At 41.5% G+C, this 23010-nt stretch overlaps 2 protein-coding genes and 1 pseudogene across 2 annotated transcripts; all 3 read right to left on the bottom strand.

Moving 5' to 3' along the window:
* Window positions 1-1089: 1089 nt before the first annotated feature.
* LOC114552998 (olfactory receptor 11A1-like) lies at window positions 1090-3923 on the bottom strand. The gene is made up of 2 exons (XM_028574091.1): window positions 3297-3923; window positions 1090-1137 (listed from the first exon to the last, which is right to left on the bottom strand). The coding sequence occupies exons 1-2, from the start codon at window positions 3921-3923 to the stop codon at window positions 1090-1092; spliced, it is 675 nt and encodes a 224-aa protein (XP_028429892.1).
* A 5467-nt stretch (window positions 3924-9390) lies between these two features.
* On the bottom strand, window positions 9391-13997 carry LOC114552997 (olfactory receptor 4C11-like; annotated as a pseudogene).
* Window positions 13998-14135: 138 nt separating this feature from the next.
* LOC114552996 (olfactory receptor 11A1-like) lies at window positions 14136-17406 on the bottom strand. Its single transcript, XM_028574089.1, has 2 exons — window positions 16470-17406; window positions 14136-14215 (listed from the first exon to the last, which is right to left on the bottom strand). Exons 1-2 carry the CDS (start codon window positions 17404-17406, stop codon window positions 14136-14138), a joined length of 1017 nt encoding a protein of 338 aa, XP_028429890.1.
* Window positions 17407-23010: the final 5604 nt, after the last annotated feature.

Genomic DNA, 23010 nt, shown 5'->3' with positions numbered 1-23010 from the left:
TGGCCAGAGGAAGACGCCTCACACGCCGGGAGATGGCCGCGGGGGACACGCGACAATACCGGAACGGTTAACGGGGAAGCTAAACGCCACGCGTGGGACGTGATCCCCGGCCTCCTGGGTGAAAGTCCGGAATTGTTTGACCCATCCACCCCCCCAACTAACCTCCTTACGAGGATTTTCGGAATTTAATACTACTCGCTACCGTAGACGTGCTGTGACCACGACATATGCTTCCCATTTAAATACATTAGTTAACATTTTCGTCCTGGCACGTGCTGCCATGAGACTGGGTTGTATGTAGAGAGACATCAGTAGAGAGTAGTATGTAGAGACAACAGTAGAGAGTAGTATGTAGAGACAACAGTAGAGACTAGTATGTAGAGAGACAACAGTAGAGAGTAGTATGAAGAGACAACAGTAGAGAGTAGTATGTAGAGACAACAGTAGAGAGTAGTATGTAGAGAGACATCAGTAGAGAGTAGTATGTAGAGAGACATCAGTAGAGAGTAGTATGTAGAGAGACATCAGTAGAGAGTAGTATGTAGAAAGACATCAGTAGAGAGTAGTATGTAGAGAGACATCAGTAGAGAGTAGTATGTAGAAAGACATCAGTAGAGAGTAGTATGTAGAGAGACATCAGTAGAGAGTAGTATGTAGAGACAACAGTAGAGAGTAGTATGTAGAGACAACAGTAGAGACTAGTATGTAGAGAGACAACAGTAGAGAGTAGTATGAAGAGACAACAGTAGAGAGTAGTATGTAGAGACAACAGTAGAGAGTAGTATGTAGAGAGACAACAGTAGAGAGTAGTATGTAGAGAGACAACAGTAGAGAGTAGTATGTAGAGACAACAGTAGAGAGTAGTATGTAGAGACAACAGTAGAGAGACATCAGTAGAGAGTAGTATGTAGAGACAACAGTAGAGAGTAGTATGTAGAGAGACAACAGTAGAGAGTAGTATGAAGAGACAACAGTAGAGAATAGTATGTTGAGAGGGTTAGTCATTTTTAACATGTCTGTGAAGCCAGAGTCATCCAAGTTATAGTTATCCAAGGAACGTTTGCAACTGGACCTGGTTCAGTGTTTCCTCTAGGTTGACTGCTTTAGCCTCACTGGTAGGGTGTCGGTGTGGGAGTGCTGTCAACACCACACCAAATCCTGTTCGCAACACTTTAAAGTGTCAAATCCCCATGAACCACTCTTCACATCGGCATGAATTGGATCCACCACACAGCTCTTATTTAAAAAGAAAATACGTCACTTTTAAAGCGCCCATATTATGCTCATTTTCAGGTTCATAACTGTATTTTAAGGTTGTACCAGAATAGGTTTACATGGTTTAAATTTCAAAAAACACCATATTTTTGTTGTACTGCACAGCTCTCTCTCACTGCTACAGATCCTCTTTTCACCTGGTCTCTGTTTTAGCTACAGAGTGAGACCTCTTTTCATCTTCTTCTTCTGTACTATCTTTGATTGCACTCGCACATGCTCAGTAGCTCAGATGTAGGTCATGTCAGCTAGCTAACTCTAGAGAAAGTAAAAGAAAGGCTGTTTCTCCAACTTCAGTCAGTTCCAAGGCAGGATTAGCTGGGAGAATTCTTCTAAACCAGGGAGCACCTGGAAGTAGTTCTTTTGGAGATTATGGTGAACTTGTGTGTTGTAGCGGTGCTTTGCTATTGAGAACGAGCTAGCATGCTAGTGTTAGTCGCTAGCATACTAACTGTTGTGGTTAGCCAGCTCGATTCGGCTTGTGACGTCACAAGCCGTGCAGATATTGAACAGCTCACCCGGAGAGCACAGCAGTTTGGATGGATTTTTTTCAAAGTTTGTATGTGTGTGGAAGCACCAGAGACACAAAATAACACCCAAATCCTAGAAAAAGAGATTTTTTCATAATATGGGCACTTTATAGCTAGTTCTCCTATTATGTATTTTAAAGACGTTTTTAAACAGAGTACGGCGCAGTGCTCACTCCACATAAAACGCAACATTAGATCTCTTCACTTCAGATCTTACTTCACAGAGAACTTTGAGGGCAAAACAGCAGCACAGATCTGTTTTAACCCTCGTTATTATGCGTGATGTTATCAGCGGATTACTACAAAAACACGTGTCAGGAACACTATTCACTATTCACTAACGGATTATCATGTCTTTTCAACAGAAGAAGGACATTTACTTGCACTGTAGTTTCTATTAGCGTAATGGCTGAAGCTCTTGCAAAACTAAGGAGAACTCAGGTTGGTTCTGCCCTCAGAGTTCACTCTGCCATTTACTGGTCAATGTCGCCTCCTAGTGGCGAGGAGTGCAAATGACATTTACACAGCTGTGTTGTACTCTTATGCTGGTCTCAGTAAAGTCAAGTTGAGTTTCAAAGTCCTTCCAGATGGTTCTCTCCACAAGACTAAAGTTATTTGCTTGTCACTTTGCAATCACTTCTTAAAACACATTTTTATAGGCTTGTTTTTGTGTGATTGGGTTTTTTATCATCTTTGACAGCCCTAATAAAAACATAACGATGTGAACTAGAGTAGATCACCTTTCACTGACAGGATCAACTTTGTGTGGACATCTGCATGATGAATGTCCTACATTTTGATACAATATGTTCACTAAAGAAATGATTATGACAACACTGTTGAGCCAATGGCAAACATTTATTGTTTTCTCAATTTTTTAACTCAAGCTGAACAAATCTACACTTCACAATATAACTTTAAAGCAGAGTTTAACACAATGCATATTTTGGACATATTAAATCAAAATCTGCCCTATATAAGTTTGTGACTAGAAGGTTAAGCTTTCTTCTAACTTAAAATTTTCTATTCACTCAACTCATTTAACTTTTCGGTAGTATTGTTAAAAAATATTTTCAAGTTATAACAAGAAATGTTCTTTCTATAACAATATTGATCACTTTATTACATTATACTTTTTCTAAACCATGTTTTAGAAAATCCAGTTTTGAACAAAAAGAAATTACAGCATCCCCTCAACACAGAATTTGAAAGCAGACTTTGACACATGATGCGTATTTTGGACATGTTGAGGCCGTACATTACAGGGTTAAAGATCGGTTGGCACGTCAGAAAATACAATGGCAACAATGTTCGTAACATGTTGGGTACACTGATCATATCAAACCTGCTCTGTAATATTTCAAAGAAAGAACCTAAGAAAAAGTTGAGTAGAGAAGCGAGGTGAGGTGTGCAGGTACTGACAGCTTTCTGTCTGGTCTGTTTAGAACCAGAATAACACACTTTAAGGATCTTAATGTAAGTGTAAAAGATTACAGATACAGGAACACAGAATATTAGATAAGCAGCAACGAGTTCATAGACATTATTAACTCTTGTGTCATAGCAAGCCAACTTTATAATGGAATAGTTGTCACAGTAAACACTATCAATGATGTTCCCACACAGCTGTAAGGAGGCACTCAATAATGTTGTGACAAAAACAGCAAAAAAAGGAACAGACCATGTTACAGCAATAAGCACAACAACCTTATTAGATGTCATATGTACGTGATATTGCAGAGGATAACAGATAGCAAGATATCTGTCATAAGACATGACGGCTAAGTTAGTAAACTCTACACCGCCATAAGTATACACACAGAACATCTGCAGGAAACAGAAGGGAGCAGAAACAGTGTGAATGTCAGAGAGGATCTGAACCAGAAGGAATGGAAACAACCCTGTACTACCAAACAGTTCATTTACAAACAGGCTGCACAGAAAAAGGTACATAGGTTCATGTAAGCTCCTGTTCATACAGATAACCACAATCAGCAACAGATTGGCACAAACTATGAAAACATACAAAGATAAAATGAGCAAGAAATATAAATATGTAAACACATCAGTGTCAAAGTAAGCAGCAAGTGTGAAATATGAAACATATGAAGAGTTTACCATGATTCTCCTTTTCGGTTCTAAGTACTGTATTACAATAAGAGTTTTATAATGTAACATGTTGTCTGTTACAAGTGTGCAACAGTTTTAAATGTTAACATCTATCACAGAGTGCAGCTGAAGCATCAACACAAACAGTATTCTTACAGTCAACAAATGAGTGAGGAATCATGTGTGACAAACATCTTACAACTTACCGCTCTTATTTAAAGTCAACACAATGGTTAGGAGAGAAACTACAAACAGTTTGTGACATTGTGTGAATGATACTGAGTCCATCTGTACTGAACTGTAACTCTGCTTCTTCTAAACATTTAGAGTCAGTGGACGCCCACAGCAGCAGACTGACGTCATCGTCAAAGAAACCAATTACTGATTTTCTAATTGATGATCAGACAATCATTTTAATTTTGTTGGTAGTTAAAAGAAAATCATTTAAAAGTGATCTAAAGAAATATTAAAATATTAAAAGTGGTGGAATCACTTCAAATTCAAGTTTATAAGTCATATATTCAAACGCGGTACGCGATCCCCAGCCTCCGGCGTGAAAGTCCGGAATTGTTTGACCCATCCACCCCCCCAACCAACCTCCTTACTGCATTTCATACTACTCGCTACCATAGATGTGCTGCGACCACAACATAGTTTTCATTATGTGCTGACCACCACCAAACAAACAACAAAAAAACCTGTCCCTGTGAACACGTATCAATAGATTAAATAAAGGGACCATTTCACGTACTGCCATGAGACTGGGCTGTTGTTTTCACCTCCTGTTCTGTCAACCCATTCTCACTCCCAATTCGTAAAATACTGACGCTTGGTCAGTGTCTCAGCGTCAGATACCGACACAAACATAACCCTTTAGTCTGTATGGAATGCACCGGGCAGAAGGCAGAGGTGGGGGGCGGGGGGGCGGAGGATGCTTGCGCACCTGCCCTTTTGCCCCTTGATGCCTAAAGGCCCTTTTGTGAAGGCCTACCCAAATTATTAGTAAAATTAATCAATAATAATTTATTTGTAAATAAAATTAACCACATGATGACCTTTCACCTGACGACCTCATCCACATCGGGACGATTTGCCGCAAGGCTTATACTTATTTTCCAACCCGTTCTCATTCCGAACTCGTAAAATAAGGACGTTTGGACAGTGGCTGTCAGCGTCTTATGCGACGAAAAAGGCGCCCTTCAGCGTGTTTGTGTAACGCCCCGGGGGAGAGCAGCAGTTAGATAGGATTTAGCGAGTAGTATGTAAGGCAGAGTTACTGCAGAAGGAAGTTGGTCGGGGTGGCGGATGGGTCAAACACAGGCCTTTCACCCAGGAGACCCGGTTTCGCGTCCTGCTTGTCACGCTTGCTAGAGTCGCTTTTTAGAGTCACTTTTTCTTTCCTCCCACGTGTCACAGAGCCGTACGCCCACCCACGACCCTTTCATAAACCCAACCATCCCGTTCTTCCCGCGTGTCACGGAACCGTACAACCTTTTAATAGTCCCAAATTACGATTTTATCAGAAAAAGTTTTAGACATTAATGTTAAAAATGTTGTATAATATTAATAACTTTATATTGTTATTGTGTAAATGTAACTCTTTTATTTGTAATTCAGTTTTTGCCATGAAAATAGCCACATATGCTGATAAGGCATTAAATAAAACTATACCGTACTGTACGAAACGGGCCACGTTGATTTTGAATAATGACGATGTCCTAGACAGAGTTCACTATAACAGCTATTCTTTAATATTCTATATAACAGAGAAGAAAAAGCCTTCAGATTGGGAGAATTTAAGACACTTCAGTTTGTAATTCCAGAGTTATTGATTATTGATTCTTTTTCAAAACTGCATAACAACATTTGCTGCCATATAAATACAGAAGCATCCGTATCAATACACGTACAGTACAGGCCAAAAGTTTGGACACACCTTCTCATTCAATGTGTTTATTTATTTTCATGACTTTTTACATCGTAGATTCTCACTGCAGGCATCAAAACTAAGAATGAACACATATGGAATTATGTACTTAACAAAAAAGTGTGAAATAACTGAAAACATGTCTTATATTTTAGATTCTTCAAAGTAGCCACCCTTTGCTTTTTTTGATAACTCTGCAAACCCGTGATGTTCTCTCAATGAGCTTCATGAGGTAATCACCTGAAATGGTTTTCACTTCACAAGTGTGCTTTGTCAGGGTTAATTAGTGGAATTATTTCCCTTATTAATAAAAAAGCAAAGGGTGGCTACTTTGAAGTACATGTCACATGTAAATGTTAAACAGGAGAAGCCCCAGAACTGAGCCTTGGGGAACTCCACACGTCATATTTGTATGCTCAGATGTATAATTCCCTACAGACACAAAGTAGTCCCTATTCTTTAAATAAGACTCAAACCACTTTAGTACTGAGCCAGAAATGCCAAGAACAACATCACTGTTATTATGGTCTAACCAGGTTTCAGTTAAAACATAAAATCAAGATTGTGCTTAATAATGAAATCATTGATTAAAAATGATTTACCCGCCAAAGACCTAACGTTTAGTAGTGCTAGTGTTAGTGTGTTAAAATGTTTTTTGGGACAGGCTGTTGCTGATGAGGGATGGATGCTAAATTTGCTAAGTTGATAGTTGAGTGCTTCTTTTTCTTACTTAGCCATAATTTTTCTATTACCTATCACAACATAGATTGAAGAAGAATTTAATACACAGGGCACAGGCTTGTCCTAAAAAGAGTTGTGAGTGCCACTAGACGTGCAGCCTGGACCCAGCACATATCAGTTAAAGCTTGTTGCATTTTGTACACAAGCATACTTATCAGTCTGGGGAGAAGGAGTTGGCTGCAGTCCTTGAGGGGGCAGAGGTGCCTGGCGTTTTACTTTCAGTAGCTGAGTGAAAACAGGGTCAGTTTGATGCTGGGGGCGAATGATGGGACAAGGCAGTGGGGCAAACTTGATTCCAGCATCTACCAGCTGCTCCATCCGGTCAGTGAACCCCAACATGTGGCAGGGGGAAACAGGGGAAAAGGTGAATGGGGAGAGCGATGGCTCCTCAAAGGCGTCAGTGTTGGTAAGGGGGTTTGAGGAGTGTTGGACGGGTGAAAGGGGGGGTTGAGGTTTCTCGTCTCCGCTCTGTGGTCTTCCATAGTCAAATCTTTGCTCAGGTGGGGGCTGTGGTGGATCACTGCCGGACCAGATGTGTGCCGCAGAAAGTAAAGTAGGCTAGAGGTGAACAGCTTTACTCCTGGCTTGGTAAGGAAAAGTCCATCTGCTTTAAAAAGATGTCTGCTGTCCTAGAAAATGCTTTGAAAAAATTGTCAATGAACTGCAGAGAATGGTTGGTACATGCAGTTGAAAGCCATCTGTTCACTGCCAACAGTGTGCTGAATCTCTCAGCTCCTCTTCTGACTGGTGGTATAGGGCCACTGATAAACACCTTCACATTTACGGAGCTGACTGTGTTCAGCAGATTCATAAAGTCACGATTCAGCACTTCAGACTCTTGCTTTACAACATCATTTGACCCTATATGCAGTATAATGTTCTTCACAGTTGGGTGTGCTGCTACAATATCCGGGATTCTTTGGGCCAAGTCAGACACCATGTCTTTGGGAAAACAGAGTATTTTGGTGTCTTTACTGCTTTTTATATCTTTTACAGCAGAGTCACCCACAATCAGAGTTTGGGGCCCAGTCATTAGCTTTCCCTGTAGCTTTTTACTTTTTGAATTGCTCTCTGTCCTTACCCTGTTGTATAACGATGAGACGCAATCCAGGTCATGTCCAGGGTCCTGCAGCAGAGGAGCAAATCTGTTCTCCACCTGCACACACCTGTTGTTGAGGAGGTATTTTGTTGCTAATTTTCCCTTTTGCAGTTGTCCACGGCTGTGTCCTACTAAGTACAGGGGTTGAAGAGGCACTCTGCCTGGATGATAATGCAGGCCAGCCGGTCGTATCACAAATCTCAGGGCGCTGTGCCCTGCCTGTTAGTCGTCCTCCCATTTCCCAGGAAAATGATTTACTCTTAGGCTTTGCACCAAAAGAGTTCCAGGGAGGACTACCAGTTGTTGATTTATTACCCGTTCCAAAGACCTCCTGTTTGATTGTAGTCTTGCTGGTGCTAGTTAGCCGTGTGTTAGCATGCTTTTGTCCATTGTTTTGGGTCCATGGTAAAGTGGTGTCATTTACACGTGATCCGTTCACTTCCATGTTTACTTATAACCAGTAAATTGTGGTTTCCAGAACTGCAATCTTCTGAAGGAGTTTGTAGTAGTCCTCTATGGAGAAGGGTGGCATCTTGCTGCTAATTAGCTTTAGCTACAGTCACTTTAGGACAGGCTTGAGCTATTGGTAGGCCATGCTCACGCAGAAAAATGTTGAAATATGGCAATAGCCTACTATGTCTACAAAAAATGTATAGTCCAAACAGTTCTACTAACTGCTCTCCCCCAAAACCGTTTTTTCCATTTGCATTCGCACGGGCCAAGTGGCCATAGGAACTGAGTATAAGGAATGAGGAATTTAATAATCCCCAAAAATAGCCTTAAAATAGCCACACATCATCACATACCCTTCAGCATACCTGGAGATGGGAATTTACTCACTTTTGTTGCTAGCGGTTTAGACATTAATGGCTGTGTGATGAGTTATTTTGAGGGGACAGCACATTTACACTATTATACAAGCTGTTCACTTAATACTTTACATTGTAGCAAAGTGTAATTTCTTCAATGTTGTCCCATTAAAAGATATAATGAAATATTTACTAAAATGTGAGGGGTGTACTCACTTTTGTGAGGTACTGTATGACAGAAAGTTAGTTTTATAAGTCTTACCTACTGCATCTTTATATGTCAAATTCCAGTTTCATTTAATCTGAACGTTATTAGAACAGAAACACCTGTACACACTGGTTAAATTGGAAGTTGACCTCTCAGTTACAGACAGACAGGCAGTGATAGGGTTTTTCCTTTCAACATTTATTGATCAGGCTTGATCAATAGTCATCATTAGCCAGCTCTTTCCTCCAACTTATCAGTGACTATGTTTACGTGCACATAATGTTTTTTTTGCCCTTATACTGAAAAAGACGATATTCAGACTAAGAGGTGCTAGTCAGCTGCTTCATTCCAGTTGCTTCACACTTGGCTGTGAGTGCTGAAGGTCACGGACCGATGATGCCATCAGGACCGCATCATCTGTAAAAATGCAGTGATAACATCCTCAGCCCACCGAACTGCTTCCTCCCCACCAGGACTACGCCTCGATATCCTGTCGATGAATATCACAAACAGGATTGGTGTCAAAGTGAAGCCTTGGCGGAGAGCAACCCCCACCTGGAACAAGTCTGACATACTGCTGAGAACCCGGACACAGATCTCACTTTGGACGTGCAGAGATTGGTTGACCCTGAAAAAGGACCCCCTGACCCCATACTCTCGCAGCAGCTCCCACAGTAACTCCCAGGGGGACTCGGTCATACGCCATTCTCTAGATCCACAAAACACATGTAGACCGGATAGTCATACGCCCAGGCTCCCTCGAGGATCCTTGCGAGAGTGAGGATCTGGTCCGTTGTTCCATGACCAGGACTGAATCCGCATTGTTCCGCTTCAATTTGAGGTTTGACTATCGTCTTCCCTCCTTTCTTTGGAGTAACCTTTAACAGGGAGGCTGAGAAGTGTGATACCCCTGTATCACATCACAATTGGCACACACCCTCTGGTTTCCCTTTTTGAACAGAGGAACCACCACCCCTGTCTGCCACACCTTTGGCACTGTCCCAGACTTCCAAGCAAGGTTGAGGAGGCGTGTCATCCATACAGCCCCTCCACATTCAAAGCTTACAGCATTTCTGGACAGAACTCCAGGGGCCACTGTGCCACTGTGGAGTCGTTAAGTGGCTTTCACCAGTGAAAATGACCTGAATTAAGTCATCCTCCAGCTCTGCCTCTACCAAAGAGGGCGCACTAGTTTGATTAGGAGTTCCTCAAAGTGCTCCTTCTTCAACTCAAAATCAGATAACAGCATCCCATCCTTACTGTACATAGCTTGGGTGGTTCTCCGTTTCCCCCTGTTCATGCCGACCAAAAGTCCTTCTCCATGAAATTCTCCAAAACCAGCTGGTTTGCCTCTTTCACGGCAGAGGCTGCAGCCCTTTGGGCCCATCTGTGCCATGCAACTGCCTCCGGAGTTCTTTTGGGATAACATTTCCCAGAAGGACTCGTTCTGTCAGATAGCTTCCATGACCACCGGTGTCAACCAAGGTGTTTGAGGCCCCTAAGACATTGAGACCACAGCTCCCCTTTGCAGCATCAGCAATGCAACTTTGAACATTGCCCAGTCTGGTTCAATGCCCCCAACTTCCACAGGATTGCCTGAAAAAGCTCCGCTGGAGGTGTGAGTTGAAGATCTCTTGAACAGACGTTCCCAGGTCACCCACAATACCAGTTTGGGCTTACCAGGTCTGTCCAGAGTCTTCCCTCATCCCCTGACCCAATTCACCAACAGATGGTGATCGGCTGACAATTCCACCCCTCTCTTCACCCAAGTGTCCACAACATGTGGCCTCAGCTTAGACAATTGGTCATGAAATCAATCATGGACCTTCAGCCTAGAGTGTTCTATTACCAGGTACACTTCTGAGCATTAAGTTTGAACATGGGGTTCATACATAGACAATACCATGACTAGCACACTGGCACTAGCTCGGGTTTAGCCCCCCCCCTGCAAATATCCATTCCAGTGTTTGACCTATATTCATTATGCAGCGGTGTTGCTGTGAATTTGTGAATGAGGCAAATGTGGTAAGTTCACGTCTGTAAAAAGAGAAGGAAAGTCGAGTGTCTGTTATCTAAACTGCTAAAGTCAGCTGAACAGGTGAAGTGAAGATAGCTTACCGGTTTCAAACAGGCTCACTAGTTAACAACATGTTAACTTGTTGATGGATTGTGCATTTGAAGCTGAACTAGACCAGAAAATATCAGGTTAAAACAGATCAGTGATGCTGCTCAATGTTGCAATCTTGCTGATGAGCCCTCCCTGGCTTCCTCGTTGTTGCATAGTGTCTCTTTGAACCATTCTTAGTCTGGCCCCTCGCCTGAAGGCAGTTTCAGACCAACCCAATAAGACAATTATTGATCGGACAATCTGGCAAGGTCAGTGACTCGAGTCTGTTCGGTGTGTTTTCCGTGCCGTCGTCCGTCCGACATCTTGCGATGGAGGGCGGGCAGTCGGACTCCATGACCAATCTAATTGGTGGAGTGATTAACAGATTAGCGTCGCCTGCTGTTATGGAGACGTATTACACGCTCAAGTCAGCGTCGCTTTTAGGACCTCTGGGAGACTGAACAATCTGACTCCCTTTTCTGCCGATGGTCGGCCATCAGTTTGGTTTGTCAGCAGCTTAAGACCACTTTGCCATGGGAGACCCTCCCAGGAGCGAATTAAAATGTGTTCATATTTTACTTTTGCATTGCATTATGCATTTTTATTATGTATACATATTTGTTGACTACAACTGAAAAATTATTTTATTCAACATTGTAACTGGAAGGTGAGAGATCAGCCCAGAACTACACGGCAGGACCTGGTCAATGACCTGAAGAGAGCTGGGACCACAGTCTCAAAGAAAACCATTAGTACCACACTATGCCATCATGGATTAAAATCCCTCAGAGCACGCAAGGTCCCCCTGCTCAAGCCAGTGCATGTCCAGGCCCATCTGAAGAACTTTCCGTTGGAGAACTTTTGGGAAGGGGCGGAATAATGGTTATTTGATTGGATGAACCATCTGTCTATCACCTATGTTGGTGATAGACGGGCCAAATCAACCAATCAGATCAACGAAGCGTATGAAAATACAACCACAAGCCCGTCCCTGCTGCTGCAGGCAAAGCATAGCTCGTAAGCTCAGCATGCAAGCAACATGTCGGTAAAGGATATTTGCCATTTGTGTAACGAGAATTTAGGAATAAAAGACACCATATCAGGTTCCCGGACCATATTCCAAAAGAAGGATCCAAGAGAAAAAAAGCATTAGCGAGCGGCTAACAGAATTAGGGCTACCGCTGGCTGATAATACTGGTTAGCTGATTGGATAAACCATCTGTCTATCACCACCTAACCCACCTCAAAACCAACGCTGATTGGACCGGTCGTTTGGCTAACGGCTCCAAATGTTCTCTGCCTCAAGATGCCAGACTGATCTGCGAGGGGAAAACTGGAGCTCGCGAGATCAGGATGGTCTCACGAGGCTACAAAAATAGAGCTTTTTGGTCTAAATTCCACTCGCCGTGTTTGGAGGAAGAAGAAGGATGAGTACAACCCCAAGAACACCATCCCAACCGTGAAGCATAGAGGTGGAAACATCATTCTTTGGGGATGCTTTTCTGCAAAGGGGAGAGGACAGCACCGTACTGAGGGGAGGATGGATGGGGCCATGTATCGTGAGATCTTGGTCAACAACCTCAGTAAGATAAGCGAAGATGGGTCGTGGCTGAGTCTTCCAGCATGACAACGACCCGAAACACACAGCCAGGCCAACTAACGAGTGGCTCCTTAAGAAGCATCTCAAGGTCTTGGAGTGGCCTAGCCAGTCTCCAGACCTGAACCCAATAGAAAATCTTTGGAGGGAGCTGAAAGTCCGGATTGCCCAGTGACAGCCCCGAAACCTGAAGGATCTGGAGAAGGTCTGTATGGAGGAGTGGGCCAATATCCCTGCTGCAGTGTGTTCAAACCTGGTCAACAACTACAGGAAACGTATGATCTCTGTAATTGCAAACAAAGGTTTCTGTACCAAATATGAAGTTCTGCTTTTCTGATGTATCAAATGCTTATGTCATGCAATAAAATGCAAATTAATTACTTAAAAATCATACAATAAGATTTTCTGGATTTTTGTTTTAGATTCTGTCTCTCACAGTTGAAGTGTACCTATGATAAAAATTACAGACTTCTACATGCTTTGTAAGTGGGAAAACCTGCAAAATCGGCGGTGTATCAAATACTGTATAAGATATAATCATTTCTTGAACACAAACACACAGCAGGTCAAGTCTTAAACTGCTTTATTTTATTTTAATTTACACAGATTGTACTCAAATGACTTCCTGCTTATGTCTTTATTTCTTTAACTTTGTATCGTCTGTTAACAGGGAACTTAAATCTGGTTCATCATTAGTATGAAAGACTTGAGGAACAAAAGAAACCAGATTGATGTTTTTGTCTTAATTGGTAAAGTTTAAGAAAAACCTGAGATGCCATTCACCAATCTGAAGCCAACTTCTGCCACATACAGAAACTCTACAGTTTTTGTTTTGTTAAGAGTACTTTTTGTTAACGTGGTTTAGTTTTTCATTAATGTTGGTTTTATAACTCTGGTTTGTGGGAGAAGTTGTGGATGATCCTGGACCTGATCTGATGCAAGTTGATGCCGTAGATGATGGGGTTGATGAGAGGCGGGACCACCAGGAACTCTGCGGCCAGCAGGTTCTGCTACACCTGTAGCTTGCTGCCGCCATAGCGAGAGTAGATGGAATCAAACATCAGTGAGCTTGCAAAGATAAGCAGCGTGGCCAGGTGCGGCACACACGTCTGTACAAACTTCTTGCGGTTGGATGCCAACCTGAGCGAGGCTCGGACCAGGTGGGTGTAGGACACCAGGATGAGTCCATCTGCGCCACCCTCTACACTGACATCAGCATTGGGTACTGCAGCAGCTTACAGATGGCCAAGTAGCGGTCATATGACATGACGGTCAGACTGGTGAAATCACAGAAAACGTAACAGTAAACCATAAAGACCTGAGTCAAACAGCCGTCATACGTAATGACGTTAGAGTTGGCCAAAAGGCCGTGAAGCAGCTTCGGGTAGAAACTAGATACCGTTAAAACACAGGCTACACAGGAAGATGTAGATCGGCTCATGGAGCGTTCTCTCCAGGCAGACGGTGACGATGAGCATCAGGTTGACAAAGATGGTGAAGAGATACGATAACAGGGCGACGGCAAAGTACATCTGACGGTTTGTCAGAGAGTCATTCAGATCCTGAAGCACAAACACCACCTCAGAGTTATTCTCCATCTCAACTCACAAAACTGGCTGTGTAGGAGCCCAATTGAGCTTTTGGTTTATTTATGATTCTTTCTTCTGAAAAGTTGTGAGTATGTGTGTGTTTGTGGATGAGTGAGTATGTGTGGCCATAGGTCAGTCTACACCCACCTAGAGGACGGTTGGGAGGCTGAAGGTGGAGCCCAAGCGGAAAGGCTTAAAAGACAGGAAGCCACAGGAGTGGGCGTGGCCTGAGAGGGGAAACAGTCTTTTGACCGTGTGGTGGTGTTCCGTGTGGTGCCATGACGTGACAAGCCGTTTGCTACCATAAAACTGACTGCTTTAATTGTTACCTCAAGTTTTTTGTTTTATGTAATATTTCATCTACATCAAGAATAATAAATGATAATTGAACCGGGTACATCAAGTTCTACTCCTCATCTTTACAACTGCACGCGTCAAGATATATCCAGCTCAGCCACAAGTAGCAGCAAACCAGGGAGCAAAGGGCCAACAGGAAAAAGCTTCTACAGGCTGGATAGCACCAATGATTTCCCCAATCGATTCACTCTTATTCACAAGTTCCTGATTCAATACATTTCCTGATATTTCAGGTACAATACCAGTTTAGCTTAGATACAAAAGAGATTCTCACAGAACTGTAAATTGTTTAAGCAAGAATCAACACTCAGATAATTTTATATTGCACAAGGTTAAAGTTTACATTAAGAACTGACCCCCAAAAGTTCAAAGTATTATTTACTTGTATTTCCATGGTGGAAAGGCAAATATTAAAAGATCTATTCCAAGATGTTAGTAATAGATATCAGATCATTTAAACAAATATGGACTTTAGTTGGAGAATTGATTAATATAAGCCAGCCCTGCTATAAATGTACACTTTCTAATTTCAAACATATTTTAGGTTCCAAAACCGAATATAATGTCTGAAGCAGCACCAAAAATGTCCATCTTTAGTTCATAGTGATTCTTTAAACAGTTCAGAGACACAAACAGGTTCAGTTTGTATCAACATGAAACAGAAGAGCAGCAAATCCTCACAGTGTAGAGCTGGAATCAGAAATGACTGAACAAGTAGAACATCAGCACTGCAAAACAGATGTTCAGCAGACAACAATGTAATCTGAGTAGGGATGGGCGTATCGATCCTGTGGTATCGATAGATCGATATGCTCATGCTACTAATTGATTTCCTTAAAAAAATATCGATATAAACTAAAAAATAATAATTGGGGGTGTATGCATCACTTTCAGCTGTTTTAGATTACTTACTTAACCCACGTATTATGTTAAGGGTCAATTTGACCCATTTTCGTTTTTGTGTTGGCCAAAATACTGGTTAACCTATCTTTTTCTTCATGAAATTGTATGACATTTCCTCATTTAGGGTCATGAACTTGTTCAGAAAATCTGGACACACTGATGTGTAGTGGAATGTCTGTTCAGAGTTTGTATACAAAGATGATGTTGCGGGTCATTTTGACCCAGAGACTTTCAACACCCATTTAGAACCAGGTGTGTGTGTGTGTGTGTGTGAAGATACAAGTTTCTGCCTAGAAACAAGAAGACACTCCGCTGTGAAGGAGAGAGAATAGATCGGGGCTCACTTTCGGACGAGAACTTGGTGGACCAAGCCCTGACTTTATGTCTGTCGCTAGGGAAACTTAGTCTCTGTTTTGTGAACCCACAGCTGTGTTGTAACTCTTATATTGTCTATGGTGAACGTAAGAAGATAAAAGAAGATGCGGGAATTAATTAACTGGAGTCAGATCTGACTGGCCTTAGAGCCTTTTTGGACACTTCCCACTACAGCAGGAATGCAGAAAGAAAAAGGCTCTTTTGAATGGCAAGTTGAGTTTCAAAGCCCTTCCAGATGGTTCTCTCCACAAGACTAAAGTTATTTGCATGTCACTTTGCAATCACTTCTTAAAATACAATTTCATAGGCTTGTTTTTGTGTGATCGGGTCTTTGTTATCTTCATTGACAGCCCTAACAAGAACATAATGATGTGAACTAGAGTAAATCCCCTTTCTCTCACTGGATCAACTTTGTGTGGACATCAGCATGATAAATGTTCTACATTTTGATACAATATGTTAACTAAAGAAATAATTACTGTTGACACTATTGAGCCAAAAGCAAACATTTAATGTTTTCTCAATTTGTTTTACTCAAGCTGAACAAAGCTGCACTTCCAAATATAACTTTAAAGCAGAGTTTAACACACAATGCATATTTTGGACATGTTAAACTTTTCAGTAGTATCGTTCAAAACCAAATTACTGATACCGTGAATTTGTACAGAATCAATATCATGTTATCATGTTACAACAAGATATTTTCAAGTTATTACAACATAGGCTACAACTTTATCAAGTTATAACAAGAAATGTTCTTTCTATGACAATATTCATCATCTCATTACATGATACTTTTTCTAAACCACATTTTAGAAAATCCAGTTTTTAATAAAAACAAATTACAGCAACCTCCCAACACAGAATTTGAAAACAGACTTTGACACATGATGCGTATTTTGGACATGTTGAGGCCGTAAATTACAGGGTTAAAGATCGGTTGGCACGTCAGAAAATACAATGACAACAATATTCGTAACATGTTGGGTACACTGCTCATATCAAACCTGCTCTGTAATATTTCAAAGGAAACCCCAAAAGAAAAGTTAATCAGAGAAGCGAGGTGAGGTGTGCAGGTACTGACAGATTTCTTTCTGGTCTGTTTAGAACCAGAAAAACACACTTTAAGGATCTTAATGTAAGTGTAAAAGATTACAGATACAGGAACACAGACTATTAGAGAAGCAGCAACGAGTTCATACACATTATTAACTCTTGTGTCATAGCAGGCCAATTTTATGATGGAATAGTTGTCACAGTAAACACTATTAATGATGTTCCCACACAGCTGTAAGGAGACACTCAATAATGTTGTGACAAAAACAGCAAAAAAAGGAAGAGACCATGTTACAGCAATAAGCACAACGACCTTATTAGATGTCATATGTACGTGATATTGCAGAGGATAACAGATAGCAAGGTATCTGTCATAAGACATGAGTGCTAAGTTAATAAACTCTACACTGCCATAAGTATACACACAGAACATCTGCAGGAAACAGAAGGGAGCAGAAACAGTGTGAATGTCAGAGAGGATCTGAACCAGAAGGAATGGAAACAACCCTGTACTACCATACAGTTCATTTACAAACAGGCTGCACAGAAAAAGGTACATAGGTTCATGTAAGCTCCTGTTGATACAGATAACCACAATCAGTAAAAGATTGGCACAAACTATGAAAACATACAAAGACAAAATGAGGAAGAAATATAAAAATTTAAACAACTCAATGTCAAAGTAAGCAGCAAGTGTAAAATACAAAACATATGAAGAGTTTATCATGATTCTCCTTTCTGGATCAAAGTACTTTATCGCAATATGAGTATTATAATGTCACATGTTGTCTGTTACAAGTGTGCAACAGTTTTAAATGTTAACATTTATCACAGAGTACAGCTAAAGCATCAACACAAACAGAATTCTTAAGGTCAACAAATGAGTGAGGAATCATGTGTGACAAACATCTTACAACTTACCACTCTTATTTAAAGTCAACACAATGGTTAGGAGAGAAACTACAAACAGTTTGTGACATTGTGTGAATGATACTGTGAGTCCATCTGTACTGAACTGTAACTCTGCTTCTGTTTCTTCTAAACGTTTAGAGTCAGGGGACGCCCACAGCAGCAGACTGACGTCATCGTCAAAGAAACCAATTACTGATTTTCTAATTGATGGTCAGAAAATAATTTCAGTCAGCAATCTAAAGAAATATTTAAATATTTAAAGTGTTGGAATCACTTCAAATTCAAGTTTATAAGTCATATATTCAGCATAATGTTACATGTTCAGAGAAAGTAAGATGTAAGATGATATATTATGAAGAGAGACAGAGTATTATGTAGAGAGACAACAGTAGGGAGTAGTCTATCGGACAGGGGCCTCTTCCAGATGCCCCCAATTTACCTTCACTACCTGTTTGGGCTTACCACGTCTGTCCAGAGTCTTCACCCACCCACTGACCCAACTCATCACCAGATGGTGATCGGTTGACAGCTCCGCCCCTGCGCGTAGAAGTGGTTCCGACTTCTTTCCCCACAGAGAGGTGACATTCCATGTCCCCAGAGCCAGCCTCTGCCGCCCGGGTCTGGTCCGTCGAGGCCCCCGACCTTCACTGCCACCTGTGAGGCAGTACACCCTACCCCAGTGGTTCCACGAACAGGTGGAGGGCCCATCAGGTGCCATGTTCTTTGATGTGCGATTAACGCATGCATGCATGCATGCAAGAGCTCCTTGAGCAGGAATGGATAAAGAAAAGGCTCTTCTGAATGGTGAGGTGAGTTTCAAAGCCCTTCCTGATGGTTCTCTCCACAAGACTTAAGTTATTTGTATGTACTGTTGATGTGAACTGAGTTACCACCGCAGTACATCCAGTCTCACAGGGGAGTCGGACTGGGGGTGGAAATGGGACTGACAACCCAGGGCCCTCATGTGAGGAGGTCCCAAAAATATGCTAGAATAAATACTTGTTGATGCAGAGATGGGGCCATAGAGAATACCTTTCTACAGGGCCCAGAATTTTGTGGTATGGCCTACATTCACAACAGATGAATAAAAGTGTTAAACTGAATCAGTGACTTCTTTTAAATCAATTCTTAAAACACATTTTTTATAGATATGGTTTCATGTGATGCTGTCTTTTTTCCCCTATCACATGTTGCATTTATTTGTTTCTTCAATTTTCATTAATGTTCTGTCCTTAAAAGCTGCCCTGTCTTCTGTTTTTACTTTTGCAATTATGGTGTATATGTGTATTGATTTGTATGTTCTAGTTTCCTCTGTCAAAGCACTTAGTAAACTATTGTTTTTAAAGGTTCTTCTTTGGACAGCAATGCAAATAATTGCGATGATGTATTTCCGTATTTGATTTTCGTATTATGTATTTGATTGACAGCCCTAATAAGAACATAACGATGTGAACTAGAGTAGATCACCTTTCATTGACTGGATCAAGTTTGTGTGGACATCTGCATGATAAATGTCCTACCTTTTAATACAATATGTTAACTAAAGAAATGATTAGATAGATAGATAGATAGATAGATAGATAGATAGATAGATAGATAGATAGATAGATAGATAGATAACTATGACATTAATACGATTAATCGCGATTAAGGCGAGACACGGCAGGCAAAAACATCATTTTTTTTTCATTGGTCAATTTTGAGATTTTTGTCTATTTGTCTTTAATAACATGTCTTCTTTCAGACATGAGGTGAAAAAAAGTAAAAAATACACATTTAGGTCTTTATTTTACTATACTTTGTCTGTTAACATACATTTACCAGGGGGTTGTTACGTCTCTGGTCACGCAACTGTTAGAAACATGCTGTTTTCTTTTTTTATGTCATGTAGAATCTATCTCCGTTGATCCTGTTTGTTTGTTTGCTGCTTTCATGGCTGTACTACCGTTACAGCTGTAGCGTGCTGGGTTTATGTTTTTACATATATCTGGCAACCCGGCCTGCCTGTCAAACTGACAACATGGTTAGGATCTCAAAAGCCAATAGTGTCCATTCCTCCAGTGCAAAGTGGAGCCTTAAGAGTGTAAGCACAGCCAAAATAGTGAAAAGACACCAGCAGGAGATGGAGGAGGGCCCTACATATGGTACTGACATGGATATGGAGACTGTAAACTAACTTGGGGGAACTAGGCTGTGTAATGGTTGTGTTCTGTCAGTTTGAAGTTTGTGATGTAATGGTCTTCAGTTGAAGGCCATGTTGATGTGATGTTTTGGATGTTATGATCAGTGATGGATGAAGCAATAATGACTTGTGGATGTTAAACAGTGTGATACATGGATCTTACTTGGACCTAAAGGGATATGTGTCTGTAATTCATGGCTTTCATTAGAAATTAGTGGAATTTTGCTACAAAAATCTTTAAAGCCCGTTTTCTCAAAATGACTTTTCTCTCATACTCCAAGAACGAAATCTCCACTTCAGTAGCACCTTTATACACCAGACTTTCCAGTCATGTACCTAGCTATATTATGAAGACAATTACAGAGGGATTTGTAAATATATTATTCCTAGCCTGATTTATATAACATTTTATTCCAAAAAACATGGCGAAAATGTTTTTTTTAAGGCTATTGACAGTATCTTCTGATTTACAGGATAACAAAAGTAGATATCCATAAATCCCTCTGTAATTTCTTCCCCATCTAATATGTGAACACAATGAAAACATTATTTTGGACGTGGCTTTATCCAATACTCAGATTTCTTTTTTTTTTTAAATATATGCAAATTAGCGCATTTTTCATTAGATAATGCCTAATTTGCATATTTAAACATTAAATTACAGAAAACTTGTAATACGTTTTTTTCTCATCGTAATGTAAGTAATCAACTGGCAGAGTTTAATGGTGATATCCGCTAGTTAAAAAAAAATCCCTATTCAACTGTAGTGTCTCGCCTTAATTCATTAATCGTTTGACAGCACAAATTTTTATTGATCCCAAAAAATGGGAAATAACGGTTTTGTAGCAGCAAAATATCAGACACACAGCACACATACAGAGTATACATTAAATAATAGGAAACAATATACATGAAATAATAATTGAATACTACACAAGCAATATTTAAAATATATAGAATTTGGAAATAAAAACAAAACTGTACAAAATAGATATAGATAAACTTAATGTGCAAGTTGGGGAGCAAAAATGTATAATATATATGTTTCACTAGTAATGATAGGATGTAGATAAACCTATTGTGAAAGGTTGGGCAAGGTGCATTCAGTGCAGTTGTGATGTATACGAGTCTTATCTCACACTCAGTGATGAAGTGTTGCCTGTGGTAGGAATGATTTCCTGTAGCGGTCCGTGTGACATTGAAGCTGTCGGAGCCTCTTAGAGAAGTTGCTCCTCTGTTGGACCAGTGTGGGGGGGTGGAGAGGGTGGTCGGGGTTATCCATGATAGATAACAGTTTGTTCAGTGACCTCCTCTCCACCACAGCTTCAAATGTGTCCTGTTTGCAGCCAATAACGGAGCTAGCCTTCCTGATCAGTCTGTTCAGTCTGTTTGTATCGCTGGCTCCGATGCTGCTGCCCCAGCAGATGGCGGAGGAGAACAGTCTGAGAACAGGAAATAGAGTCTGCTCATCCCCTTCTTGTAAACAGCAGTGCCGTTGATTTTCCAGTTCAGCCTGTTGTCGATGTTGACATCCAGGTATCTGTACTCCTCAACCATGTCCACATCTCCCCCCAGAATGCAAAGGGGCTCCTGAAGTCAATCACCATCTCTGTGGTCTTATCCACGTTCAGCAGCAGGTGATTCTTACCAGACCACTCCACAAAGTTGTCCACCAGCGCTCTGTACTCTCCCTCCTGTCCATCCCTTATACACTCAACAACTGCAGAGTCATCAGAGAACTTCTGTAGGTGACATGACTCTGAGTTGTACTGGAAGTCTGTGGTGTATAATGTGAACAGAAAGGGAGACAGCACAGTTCCCTGTGGAGCCCCCCATACCACTCACCACCACATCAGACAGAACACGGTCCAGACGGAAAAACTGTGGTCTGTCTGTCAGCTAGTCAGCAGTGTTGCCACAGTTACTTTGAAAAAGTAACTTAGTTACATTACAGATTACTTGATTTTAAAAGTAACGAAGTTAGATTACAAGTTACTTTATTACATTCAGAAACTGCCGACAACACCCCCACAGCCTCAACATAAAAATGACAACCGGTTTACTGTGAGGCAGCTCGGTGTTGCCAGTAGTAGGATCTGGTTTAAGAGAGATCAATCAACCGTGTTTAAGGGCAGCATTTCCTCTACAACATACTGCCCGACCAACTTCTTCAACCCCACTTACTGGTTTTGCACCGAAGTCCAGCTTTTGCTGTTTGGGTGGTGGGGGGCCTCCTCTCTGCTTTGCACCACCTGCTGGGACTTGCTCTGTAAGTTTGACTGCAGTGCTGCGACTCCAAATGGTTCTTCAGATTTGACGTAGTGTTTTTGTAGCTAGATAGGACTTTGTCGCCACCAGCACAGAGTGTACAACCAACCTTAATATTGCCTTCTCTAGCTGACACAAACTCTAAATAGTGGCTGTATTTCCATCTCTCTCCTCCCTCCATTGTTGTTTACGTTTGTGTCACTGCGTGGTAACATGAACTGTCCTCATGCTGAAAACGTGACCGGTCGCATACGTGAATTCACTCCCAGAGACGCAAGAAGAAAGCAAATATATATATATATACATTTTTAAGGAAAATGACAAAAATAGTAACGCAAAGTAACTTTAATCTGATTACTGGTTTGGAAATAGTAACGCGTTAGATTACTCGTTACTGAAAAAAGTGGTCAGATTAGAGTAACGCGTTACTGGCATCACTGGTAGTCAGTGATCCAGGAGACTGTGGACGCACCGACACCCATCATCCGCAGCTTCTCACCTAGTAGCAGTGGCTGGATGGTGTTGAAGCCGCTGGAAAAATCAAAAAATGGGATTCTCACAGTGCTGCCACCACCATCCAGGTCTGTCTGTCAGGTACTCAGTGATCCAGGAGACTGTGGTCCCACCGACACCCATCATCCGCAGCTTCTCACCTAGTAGCAGTGGCTGGATGGTGTTGAATCCGCTGGAAAAATCAAAAAATGTGATTCTCACAGTGCTGCCACCACCATCATCGTCCACTCCCAGACGAGGCTGGTAGGCAAACTGTAGAGGGTCCAGAGAAGATCTCACCTGCAGCCTCAGGTAGGCCACACCAGCCTCTCCAGCACCTTCATCACATGGGATGTGAGAGCAACTGGGCGGTAGTCTTTGAGGCCAGATGGAGTAAACTTCTTGGGGACCGGGACAAGGCAGGATGTCTTCCACAGCAGCGGCACCCTCTGCAGTCTCAGGCTCAGGTTGAAGACA

The sequence above is a fragment of the Perca flavescens genome, chromosome 3 (assembly GCF_004354835.1).
Source record: "Perca flavescens isolate YP-PL-M2 chromosome 3, PFLA_1.0, whole genome shotgun sequence".
NCBI lineage: Eukaryota > Metazoa > Chordata > Actinopteri > Perciformes > Percidae > Perca > Perca flavescens.
This window is presented reverse-complemented; position numbering and strand designations above follow the sequence as displayed.

Coding starts and splice junctions, on each gene's coding strand:
- LOC114552998 (XM_028574091.1), bottom strand. CDS start 3,923: ATGGTAAACTCTTCATATGTTTCATATTTCACACTTGCTGCTTACTTT. Junction 1,138..3,296: donor TATTCTGTGTTCCTGTATCT/GTAATCTTTTAC, acceptor TGGTGTTGACAG/CACTCCCACACCGACACCCT.
- LOC114552996 (XM_028574089.1), bottom strand. CDS start 17,406: ATGATAAACTCTTCATATGTTTTGTATTTTACACTTGCTGCTTACTTT. Junction 14,216..16,469: donor TTCTGTGTTGGGAGGTTGCT/GTAATTTGTTTT, acceptor TTCCCCTCTCAG/GCCACGCCCACTCCTGTGGC.